This window comes from Mizuhopecten yessoensis, unplaced genomic scaffold, assembly GCF_002113885.1.
Source record: "Mizuhopecten yessoensis strain PY_sf001 unplaced genomic scaffold, ASM211388v2 scaffold2435, whole genome shotgun sequence".
Lineage (NCBI taxonomy): Eukaryota > Metazoa > Mollusca > Bivalvia > Pectinida > Pectinidae > Mizuhopecten > Mizuhopecten yessoensis.
In genome coordinates, this window is record NW_018404545.1 from 361,718 (window position 1) to 374,313 (window position 12,596).

The 12,596-nt window shown below is 36.9% G+C and overlaps 1 protein-coding gene across 1 annotated transcript in view; it reads right to left on the bottom strand.

Annotated features, from left to right (window-relative positions):
- LOC110445986 (FK506-binding nuclear protein-like) overlaps positions 1–12,596 on the bottom strand; it is a 56,743-nt gene that overhangs the window by 10,752 nt on the left and 33,395 nt on the right. Inside the window, exon 4 of the mRNA XM_021490909.1 lies at positions 12,094–12,188. Coding sequence (XP_021346584.1) covers positions 12,094–12,188 — 95 coding nt within the window. The remainder of the gene's footprint in view (positions 1–12,093; positions 12,189–12,596) is intronic.

A 12,596-nucleotide genomic window follows, 5' to 3' on the forward strand; every position in this document is an offset into this window, starting at 1 on the left:
TAAAAGGGGGGGGGGGGGGGGGGGGGAAATGTTCAAACAAACACTTTGAAATTCTGGTTATGTAATAGTAAAAGCATAAAGAACATGTATGGTTTAAGGGTCTGATAATTTTAGACCAGTCCGTTTAATTTTGCCATTTGCTCTACATCGTGTGCAGACTTTGCACGAACCTGTAGTCCTTTTCGTTCAGACACTAATCTTATAATACTATTTCTAACTGGACCAATAACAAATAAACCGAGACTTATAGAAGTTTTATTGAGATAATTATTGAAGGCTATCACAGAGAAATATTTCTCTAACGAATTGCTGCTTAGTTCATTTATATGTTAATTCAAATTTGTATTCAGGACTGTCCGAGGAACTGACTTATTTAATTTACTTGTATTGATTAAAATACAGTGGTTCGTAAGCCGGCTGCATTTGAGAAGTAAATAAGAACACGGAAAATTTAGGGCAACTTGTTTTTTTGGAGATGCAGCGGAATTACAATATTATGCATAAAGCAATGTTGACAACTGTTTTAAAAGCTATTCTTCGTTTCACTGTTACACCTTTGATGCATTCGTAACATACATGAAGTAACTAGACTATTTATCACATTGAAGGACATATTAACGTTTCGATGTAAAGGAGAAGCGAGTGTTCGCTAAATATGTGCAGAATCGAAGAACGGTTGGTAACTGGTCTGTGGTTAGTATGTTAGAACACGTCTGTACTTTAAAAGGAGCATCGCTAAATGCTTGTTTGTGGCAAACAATGCAACAGCACGACGCTCGCGTATCATTGGAGATGTGCTTTCCGGGCAGGTCCCTAATTGGGTTGTAATGACTTCTATCATAAACCTCTCAGTGTAACAAAGGCACGCATTACGTCACCGGGGTGGTATCATAATAAATGACATTTCCTCCGTGTGAAATGGCAGTCACTAATACTTACAAACTTTACCATGTTCCTGCAATTGTTGGGAGAACAAGGATTTCAAACACGTTAAAACGTAGTTACCTTTGTCGATGACGTAAAAACCAAATGCGAACACGCCTACACAACCGTTAAGGGGCACATCACGAGACCAAAGAAGTAGAATCAGGTAACAGTATTGGCTTGGGTACATCATGTGATACCAAAAAATACCGTAAGGCAACTAGATTGGTCGGGGCATATCACGAGATTCATTCATTACAATAAGGTAACTAGATTGGCTGGGGTACATCACGTGATCATTGGTTTACAATAAGATAACTGGATTGGCCGTTATTGAAAATTTAATAGATCTACTTAATCAAATGCAGAAACAATCGCTGGAGAACAAAACACACTCTGCGATAATATGTTCTCTCACAAACCAAATAACATTAAATAACGGTTAGCATATGAAACAATGGAAAGTCAATTTTACGTTTCTGACCCAATGAGGAAACGCAAAAGTAGAGTATTAACATTATCCTAAAATGAAATAGAGATACATTTAGATTTAATAGAGGTATCTTTTATCAAACAAATATATCTTTAAACGAATTAAATCCTTATTTAAATGGATAAAATTGATTTAAAATGCAAAATATTTAAGATATACTTATCATTATAGTAGATAAATTTATTGTTTATAAGTCATAATTTTGTAGTGGTATCTCAACTTGTTTTGGGATAGTTCATAAAAAATCCAGAAAATAACAAATTGTTAACCAAACCTCAATTCGAAATGAAAAATAATCAACTCGAGTAAAAAATGAATACATTCCAAGGATATTCTAGTAAAAGTACAAGAAGACTAAGACCATTGTTCATGAAGGTTAAGCTTCTCCTCCATCGACGACGCCCGCCATGTTAATCAAGGTCAAATCCATGTAATGTCACGTCCTCACGGAGACAAACGTGGAAGTGATAACGAGACAACACGGCACACTTAAGAGAATAGATATCGACCTTCATATTACACAAAGTCATCATTCCCAGTGAGATCACGATGGCCACTGTAACACTGCCCATAGACCTAATCAACTTTAACCTTTTGGTAGCCAGTGTTTTAAGTTTGACCGACAGCAGTCGACATCTATCGTGTATCAAATATATACATTATATTAAATATCCCTTTTAGGTAGTAAACAATACACTGGCCCGACTTTCTTTTTATGAAGTTGTTTTTCTTATCAAATTTATATCAATACGCAAGAACAAGTATAACCACGGATAATAATTTGTTATACGCTTTGAGACGACCTATGAACTAGGTTGTGATAAAGCGGTATAGAAGAACCTCGAAATATTATCTGTACAAAAAGTAAATATCCTATATCTAAAAGATTACTTGTATCGCGAATGCGACTGCTATTGCACGTTTTAGACACATGCTGTGATGTTCTGTTATTAAAACTATTTGATATACCCGTTGTAAACGCTGTGTTGCACTAAGTCATCTTTTGGTGCCGTGACCAGGATTTAGTACCGTAAGTTTTAATGATATAGCCAGCTATTAATTCAAACAGAATCTTGCAAGGAAGTATCTATGTTATCAAACATTGTCGAAGAAACAAACTAGAGGCAATATCATATACAATTAATAGTTTTCATCAAATACAAGACATGAAGTTATGACGTTCGTCCATCATTCTTGATGACACCCATTACTTCAAAGATATCGAAAAGAAAACATTTCACATCGTCAACACACAAGGAAAAACGGAAATGAAAGGCGATACGAATTGTCAACGAAAGGAGTTTGGGAGATACTAAAACAATCAAGACACTATGAAAATATGAAATATGACCTCGACTATACATTGCTGTTTAATATCGACATTCAGGCCCTGAACGTTGCTATACACACGTCCCGGGAAAATGGCCGTCTAATTTACCCCGTTTCAGGCCTATGGTTTTATAGAGTTATTCTGAGTGTTTTCACCACCAACGTCATAATCACAGCTAGTGTTTACATGTTACCATAAGTTAGGTAATAACCGGTACATTACGTGCCTAGTATGTGGGATCTTACGTATACAGTTAATTCCTCTGGAATAAACGATAATGCATTTTGCATGTTCGAAATAACATCGTCGATATTTTTCCGCGAACTGCTAATCGTCCGTACAGTGTTGATCGTTACTAGACCATAACACATAGTTTCCTCACTTGTTTGGAAGTTGATGCTTCAAACGTACACACAGAACCAAATGAGGCATGTTCTTATATTTTGTTGCAATGCCTTTTGTATGTGTACCAGCGAGATAGCGAGTTAACGTGTGTGACGGCGGCTTGGGGACGTGTACAAATCCTAATCTCTGAGGAGCTGTAAATGGTAGCCTCCTGATTGTCAGTCTGGTGTATTATAGTATAACCACCATAGACAACGCTGGGACCAGTCAACGCATTATTCATTTATGAAACATCGAGGATTGACATATTTTATTATCGTTTTATTGCTACATTATCAATCCACAGAGCGTAAATTGAGAGAGAGCATCATGGCATTTCGAATTACGCCTAATAACGAACTTCACGAGGTACAATGGGCAGCTTTTGGTAAGGGTCGAGCTGTACGCGGAATACGACCTTGAGCAAGGGCTGACGTCTACGTCAACGTCGTTTTAGGGTTTGGAACCTTTTGACTTTTCAGACGAGTTTTCACTACAGTGTTTATCATACCATGGATACCAAGCAAACACACTGGTTTTAAAGAACTTATGACCTTACCTTAGCACGGATTCTATCAAAAGGTGTCACGTGTGTTCATATACGTGGGCACAGTCCAAGGACTCAAGAGAAATGCTAAGCATCCCTGGGGTATCGTACCGACGATAAAACCTAATACTATTATCGCCGTTGTAATTGTTTTCACTGATTCCCAAATCTGTTTCCAAGGCGCAATGATCGAGCATCCGTAAGTCGAGCCATCGATCGCCTCAGATGGCCGACAGGGCGGACAAGGCGACAAACAGCAAGACAGCTGCTGGTGGCGACCACGCGTGTTGGTTAATGATAGATCCTTGTACACTGGACTATCCGTGAACTAAATAGGTTCATTTCCGAGAACAATAGAACGAGTTCGTGTGTCCATGTGTTTACGGTGATGCAACCATTCACAAGCGAGCTTTCATTGATGTTTCAAATAAAAATAAATAAAACGATTTAATTATCGTATTGCTAGCATCAAATTATATAAATTTAAAACGATTTCATTTTCGTATAAAAAAAGGCAAATTATATTAATTTAATACGTTTATTTTTTTCTGTTGAAACCAAGAATTTACATCAATTATTTTATTTTATATTCGATTTGAAAATTGCGACGGTTTTTTTAATAAAGATATAATATTCCCTGCGCCGGGATATGTAAGCGAGTGTTTCCGGTACCTGACTAACAAAGACCACAGGTCAGAGAATCCTGATCGTGTCAGATCCGGAGCCTAGGTGCACCCAACAGTCATCGGTATACCACGGAATCATAGAGGAACAGTCTAGACAAAGGATTTACAGATTATCGTCAAGATTGGACAGGAAGGCCTTCTCTGTACTGATTACATCGGGAGCTCTAGGAAGATCCCGGATTCTTGTCAGGCCACTTTAGAACGCAGATCGTCTCAAAAAGCTTGTGTGTAAGGAAAAATAATACTGAAACAAGCAGCAAATACTGATCGTATTCCTATGTACGATATCGTTTACTGAATAATTGACGATCCCTGGTATTGACGAATAATGCTTCTCTAACGTCGATATTGCAATATATATCGTATGAACGCAGGTGACGCCTGGCAGTCAAACATGTGCACGGTTTCTGTTCTATGTCCGTAACATTAGATTAGCATGATCCGCGCTGTAGCGTTTTCATTATTTTTGTGCTAACATCTTCAAATTTGTGGCGGTCCACATAAAGAAAATATTAAATAATAGTTACATTTACGCTGTAATGTCACTATGTGCTTGGTTTTGGGTTGTCAGACTATAAACCGAAGTATGTAGTAATGCGAACGTGACCAAAAAGTGAACAAACTATACGGAAGTCACGTTCGACTCTCGTATTGGCGTTTTTGGACGAGGAGTTGACTATTCCGCCATGAAACCATGAAGCCGACCAAACTGCGGATTTTCATCCCTAAATCTACATTCGTAACAGTAGTGCAGCTCCATTGGTAAAACGTGTTTCTATGTATCTGCAATTATAAAGACAAACAACATTTAAGTGATGGAAGTCCCAACCGCTCAATCGCAATGTGCGAATATGCAGTCCCCACCGTACAATTTTACAACTTTGCATCCAATGTCACAACCGTACACAGTCGTAAGTTACGGAGTGTCCAAACCGCACACATATAAATCCAGGTCACCTCTTTAAAATGCACATTTCTACTTGTTTGTAGGAAATTTTGCAACCAGTTAAGGTTATTATTAATATTTAAAGGCTTCTTAACCTATATCATCGGTCAATCAGTACTCAGAATTGAACCCGATTTTTTTAGTAAATTCAAACTCGTCGTCGACTGAACGTCCCGATTGCCGGCTCCCGCCACCTTGCAAACACTGTACTTCAATATAGATGCTTTTCTGGAGTGGAATTTTAGCATTTTATAACACTCTGATCTATTATCTTTTGAGTCAGAGCATCTGTAACTGTCTGTTGATCGCTAAAAAGTTTTCAAGTAGAAACATCGTACATGTTCTGAGGACTCACCTTCTACTTGTTTTGGCAGCCGCCATCTTTCAAACAGTCCCAAATATTTTTCAACGTACAGGCTACACTACAGTGGACCAGTGCCATCATATATACTCTTAGTTCATTTGCGATCTCAACATTCAAAATATTTCTTCAATATCAACAAAGAACAGGACGGATCGATGCTTTCCGCGACCACTGCATCACTCAATTTTCGAATTCAAAGGACATGCCTCCGCGGTGAGACGTCATCAATAAACGACGTTAATAATCATGATAAAAAAACAATATTGCTACGTTATAAAAATTCTTTTATGGTTCGTATAATACAAAATATGGCGTGAAGCGAGTACGAAGCAATAAAAAATGTTTAAATGTCTACGGACTGTATTTGAACATTTCCGTTGAAGGAAAATGCACGTGCTTTGGACTTTTCCATCGGTCGATCATTCCAGTTTTTTTGTTTTTTTTTGTGATAGGATCATTATTAATGTTGATATATTTTGTAAAGAGGGAAAGCCGTGAAAATGTAAATATTAGCAATAAAAAGCATTCAGATGCGGTTTATAAGCATTATGAATGCCCTCTATATTACAGGCAGAAGAAACATGGTTTGCGTTAGCGTTTTAATGCTTAGACACGATTGATCCATCACCCCAAAGTGATCTGTTAAACAGACATAGCGAGAACAGCAGCCTGTTTTGACAGATGGTCAGTTACCCATAATTTGTATTATATTCAATACATTACAGAACAATACTTTTTCTAGTCTCGAGGATGATGAACTTTTTATAGCCCAGAAATGATACGGATCAACGTCTTATATCACCTAGAACTATTGAGAAGCAATGCAACGTTTCGCCTCTAAGGACGCCGAGAAGAAATGCGTTTCATCGCCCACAAATACTCTTCCTGAGCTATGCTTTTCATCGTCTTGAAAGACGTTTAAGACCAATGCAGCTAATACCTTATGAGTATTTTAGGGAACAATGTATTCTATTTTTGTTAGGGGAATATAGGATTTGTTTTAGACCCAGTGACTTGCTATACTGTAAGAATGGATAACTATCCAGATATTCAGTTGCTTCCTTGCACAAACCATATATATATGTATTTGTACGAAACATTGTATATTTAAGGAGACAAGCTTTATTGTTAACCCTTTCACCACTGTTGACCATAATGGACTCATCCACTTCAATGCATCGTAGAGTCAACTAAAGTTACCTAGAGGTGAAAGGGTTAAGTAGACAATGAAGTATAAAGGTAACGGTCAGTCACTCGTTGAACACTGTTCCTAGATCACAAACTTTGGCGCTTCACGATGCTTTTTCTGGGCTACGCCCGCCCTTCCTCTAAAGGTCACCTTGATTAACGGGTTAATGAGGATTTCCCCGTGTTTTCGGCTACATAGGGGTCTTCTTTGACTGTGACTGTGGGACTCTATTAAAATACCCACATGTTATCATTGATAATTCCAAAATATCATAAATCCCACTGTACAACTACACATGTAACACTTTAATGGTTATGCGTTTTCTTATCCTTACGTTTATTTTCATATCGTATTTTTACACCCGAAGTAGAAACCAAAGGAATACGCGGCGGGTTGTAGCACAGCAAGGTGCCACCGATGAGTTGGTGTTAGCAATGCCATGTACACGCATGCAGCTGTGACGATCGTAAATGATAGTATCTAATATTTTCCATCAAATTAATATCTTGAAGAAACAATCTAAAATAATCATAGCAAGCAAGGTTCATATCGATAATTCTACTCCAAATTGTTATTTCTATTTGTAAAGTTATTTCATAACTGTGTTTAAACTCTAATTAAAGATATTAACAAATATTTCAATATATTGATGTTGCACCGTTATCACCTACCTCTATGAATATTTCTTTAACTCATTATCCAGAGTGTTTTTAGTAAACAATATTCGATATCACTACATTGAAAGGAATCTAGGAAACATCTCTATACAGACCGGTAGTCATTAGAATGGCGCTATATAAACCTGACGGGACATTTCCTTGCCTCACTCCAAAATAGCTTTCCTTATCATTAGCAAGTGTGTTGTCTCACAGGCCATTTACAGACGGAATGAGATAACATATTATACAGATTCCTGGTGACCCGTTCTCCAACAAGGTGACTGTGTCTTAGAAAGAGGTCTCTACACCACTGTCATTATCAATAGACGCTTAAACATATGTAAATGGCACGTGACCGTATGAAACAGAGCCGAATCAATTGATTAGGGACAACTTAAGGTCGAAATAAGCTTGTTGATGAGTCGACTGGCTTTGGATCGAGCAATATCGTTTCGGCGAGTTCGGGATTCATGAAAGTGCGTGAAAAAACACCCACTGGAGGAAAATAAATAACAGTTCTATGTAGATAAAGAGGTGAACAAATGTCTGTCGGGAAGTCAACGTATCACAAACGCACGTTACAGCGGCACGCGACGCCAGGGATGAACGAGTGAGGTCGCGGGCGTCCTACATTACACTTCTCAATGTGACAATTAAGGTTTAATGTTCCACGAGGGAGCATTTTATAACTGTAATGAGATGTTAGTTTCTCATCGACAATAGGAACTTGCTATTGCTAATTGTTCATAAGATCGTGGTCCCTTCCTTGCTCCTATCTGGAGGGCATTATTCTCTTAGGAGAATTTCTAATTAGCTTGGCAAACAGGCGGGTCGGGTAGTCGGGGTTGCTTGTTAGATCCATGGTAAGGAAAAACACACTACTCTTTCCTATTACAGGGGCGATCTCTCTCTTTAGCCGTCATTATTAACGACACAGAGGAATTTATAAACAAGTGCTTATGATAAATCAACCATTCGTAACGACACGTTCATCTACAGACTCGTGTAACAATATTTTAAAGCTGTCGGTGTAATGATAGTTGAAATACAAGCAGTTTGATATCAATTTTATCATCAATGATATGAGCGATCATGTTTTTGTATGTTGTCTAAGCGGCAATAAATACAGTTTCCGTGATGTAATTCCTGTTGAGTTGTTGCTGATTTGTTGCTTGGCGTCAGAATCATGCTCCATCGCCGACATCACTTGATTGGGATACTAAGGACACCTTTAATAAATTCTTAAGGTCACAGCCAGATGTCAGGTTCATGTTTAATATCAGTTGGCATGATGTGAAGAGAAGGGTAGAGCTGGGTAGATCGAGTGTGGTCAGTACATAAGACCAAAAACGTGATATTCACAAGGAACAATGGTGAAGGTAATGATCCCGATTTTATTGTTAAAAGGCTACGAGAGTATGAGAAACGCATCGACATATGGGTGGCAAGTATTAAGATGCAACAAAGGAAATAGAACGATGGAAAAGATTGCGACATTCTGATCGATGCTATCATAAATGGTGTCCAAGACGTTGCAGTTTAAGAGCGGTTGCTGGATAAAGGTCAAAACGTCACACTCGCCAAAGCTATTAAAATAGGTCGGCAGTATGAACGTCAGCTTAAAACTGGTCGGAAGTGGACAACAGTGCGAGCATTAAACACCAACAAATAAATAAACAGTCTAATGAAAACCTGTTAAAAGTAAACAAAACAAACATAAAAACGCCAAAAGGCCAAAGGAGGGTAGCTGACTAAAAGGACAGTGTGGTAAACGTAGCAAGACACTGCAGAGCTATACAGAGACAATAAATGTCCTGCACTAGGGATGCTCTGTAAGTATTGTTATAAATCAAATCAAAGATGATAATGAACGTTTAAAGATCTACTACACAGAGGATATCTCGGATTTCAGGGAAAACAAGTGAACAAATAAGAAAGCCCGTATTACTACATACCGACACTATTGCCTGGTATTGGAGTGACATTTCAGCATCGAAAGATGGGGAATTGGAAGCTGAGTCCCAGTACTTTGTGCGGTGATACCACAAACATACTAGGTATCATTCAGAGAAGCAACACAGTTGGGCAACACGAGTTACATACATTCTCAGTTCGGACGATACTAAAACAACAAGTACGGCGAATACAGTACAGCAGAGCACTCGAACACTGAAAACCGCGGTAGTTGAAAACTCTTAAGGAAATCGTGGGAGATTGCTTCGTTACCAAAGTCAATACACCCACAAGTGGGATCTGCTCCATGGCTTTTTTCCAAAAGCTGCTGAGTCGACATAGATGAAGCCGATAACGTCTCTTTGGATTTTTTCATCTTGTGATAGAGTAGCACTGTGCCGTATAACTGTACCGGTTATGCGACGTTTATGTAAAATCATACAATTCCTTGAGTCTAATTACATTTTACGTGATATACGGGTGTATGACTCATTGGGAAATGTTTCGACATTTCCTCATCCGCGCGTGGCGATAGCGTATAGGTGTTGTTGGTGCAGGGATACAATAATTCGAGGAATAAAATAGATTATCGTTTTATCCAGAAAAGTGTCATGCCAGACGACATTTTTATGTTTTCCTGATGTAAATTGTACACAAAACGAATTAATGGGAAATGACTGATCATTTTTCGACTTCCTAAATATACAAGCATCCTAGCATGTGCTTAAGGGTTAGGCCCCCCACTCCTTATTTATTGAACAAAGACTGTTGTTTCCATTAGTTATCTGGCTCTCCGTCGTTATCATCGATACAACATGATATATATTCATACTATATTTATAAGATAAATATGACTACGGTTGTTCGGAATTAATCCGTCTGTAAAGTGTTTCAAGATAAATAACTGCCACGGAATATTTTATTACGGAAATTTTTATTTAATATTCAAGGCAATTGTAAAATCCGTTTTTGGAAAGATGTGTTCCAATCATGGAGAAAAATATTTGATAAAGAAGATTGTATAAGAGAGATGAAAAGTAGATTGAAAATGCCTATTTGGTATAACAAATATTTTACAGTAGGAGCCAAGTGTTTATTTTATAAGCAATGGTTTGAAAAGGGTGTTATAATTATAAATGACGTATTAAAAGATAATAACTCTGGTATTTTCTATAGTTTTGTAGAATTTTCACAAAAATTTGATGTAGAAACTAACTTTCTTACATATCAAGGTATTATTAATACTATAAAAAAAACTACATGTCCAATGATGATATTTAAATACTTTGATTAGTTATCCATACATACCCTTAAATTTAGAAGTATTTATGAGGCATCAAAAAGGAACTCAAGATTTTTATAAGTTGTTGTGCCAAAATAACACCACATCCACTGGGAAAAACAAATGGAATGAATTGTTTGAATTCGATGATGACACATGGAAATTGATATATGATTCCTTTTACAGTAACTAGAAATTCAAAATTACAATGGCTTCAATACAGAATAAATCAACACATTTTAACAACAAACTCTTATCTAGTTAAAGCAGCTCTTACCAATAGTGCTCTTTGTTTTCAATGTAAGACTGAAATAGAGACAATAATTCACACACTATAGGAATGTGAGAAAGTACAAGACTTTTTTCAAAATTTTGAGTTCCTTCTTGATGCAGTGTTAATCCCATTTGGTTTTAACAAGGAAACCTTCATTTTCGGTTTATTTATTCAAAATAGTATCAGTAGTAGGGTAGATAATACCATAATTTTACTTATAAAACAATATATTTATAAATCGAGATGTTTACAAATGTCATTGTCAGTAGCTGCACTTAAGAACCTTATCAAGGACACATATTTTACTCAGAGAGTTATTGCTGTTAATAAAAGTGAATTATTTTTATTGAAATTCAATACTGAATGGAAAAAATGGGAAAGTCTAATTAATATTGCTTAAACCCGGTCTTTGCCAAAATATGAAGATATAACTATCGAATTTTCTTATATAAACATGTACTTCTAAATACTTATATGTAAAACTCCTTGAACCTTCCGACACATCTATATAGCTTCTTTATTTCTCAATCTCCATCCCCCCCCACCCCCCACCCCCCTCCTCATTTTTGTTTATCTCTCTCTTAGTCTTACTTTCCCTTCTATACCTCTAAGACCAGCTTTAACCTCTTTTCTATCACTTCTAAACAATGCTTTTATATAACGGACACAATTTAGCTGTAATTTAATTATACATAAATATAATTAATTATTAATTATACCTGGAAATATGAAGTTTATTATAAATGAATATTTAATGAATGAATTGTAATGTGTGAGAGGAATAATGTTTATGTATGATATATTTGCATTGTTATAAATATATATTTATTTATTTATTTATTTTTTTACTGCCACGGAGGATAAAATCTGACAATGTAGTTCATCTCCAACATATCAACACATCCCCAACACATCATCAACACTATTAAGGTTTTATGGGTTAGGGCATTATTGGAACAGGTAAACATTTTGGCACCTTTACAAAATCAGAGAGTAGCTACAACTGTTGATACTGTCGTTGATGTGTATGGGGATGTCGCCACCACAGGAAGAGTTTTTTACCTCGAGAAGTTGGGGAGAAGGCATCTGGAAGTCGGTTGGGATATTTCCGTTCTCGTCATTTTGGTCAATCTGTATCCCCGTCTTCTGTTCCTCATCTGAGATAGAACGATACAATACAGTCAGCGTGGTGTTCCACACCTTGACATATTTTTGCAGGAAAACATCACATTTGTAATAGCCTATCATCGTTTTGATACCAAGGAAGAGATCGTAGTAAGTCATTTCGTTTGACTCAAACATGTTTAAAAGAAAACCCGAAAATACAATTCACAAAAATAATTTAATATAAGTATGCCGGTTTCAATGATATGTTTCGGGCATAATCTCTGGAAAAGTATGGCACATTCAGAAAACTGTCAAATACAGTGTGTGTAACCTTACTTTGCCATTAGGTTTTGTGGGTATCTGATAGAGTCTGAAGTATGGTTTATAATTTACGTGAGGGTAAAACACTGGGTTATTTATTTCATAAAGCTGTTAACACTAAGTGTTAGATTTATCGT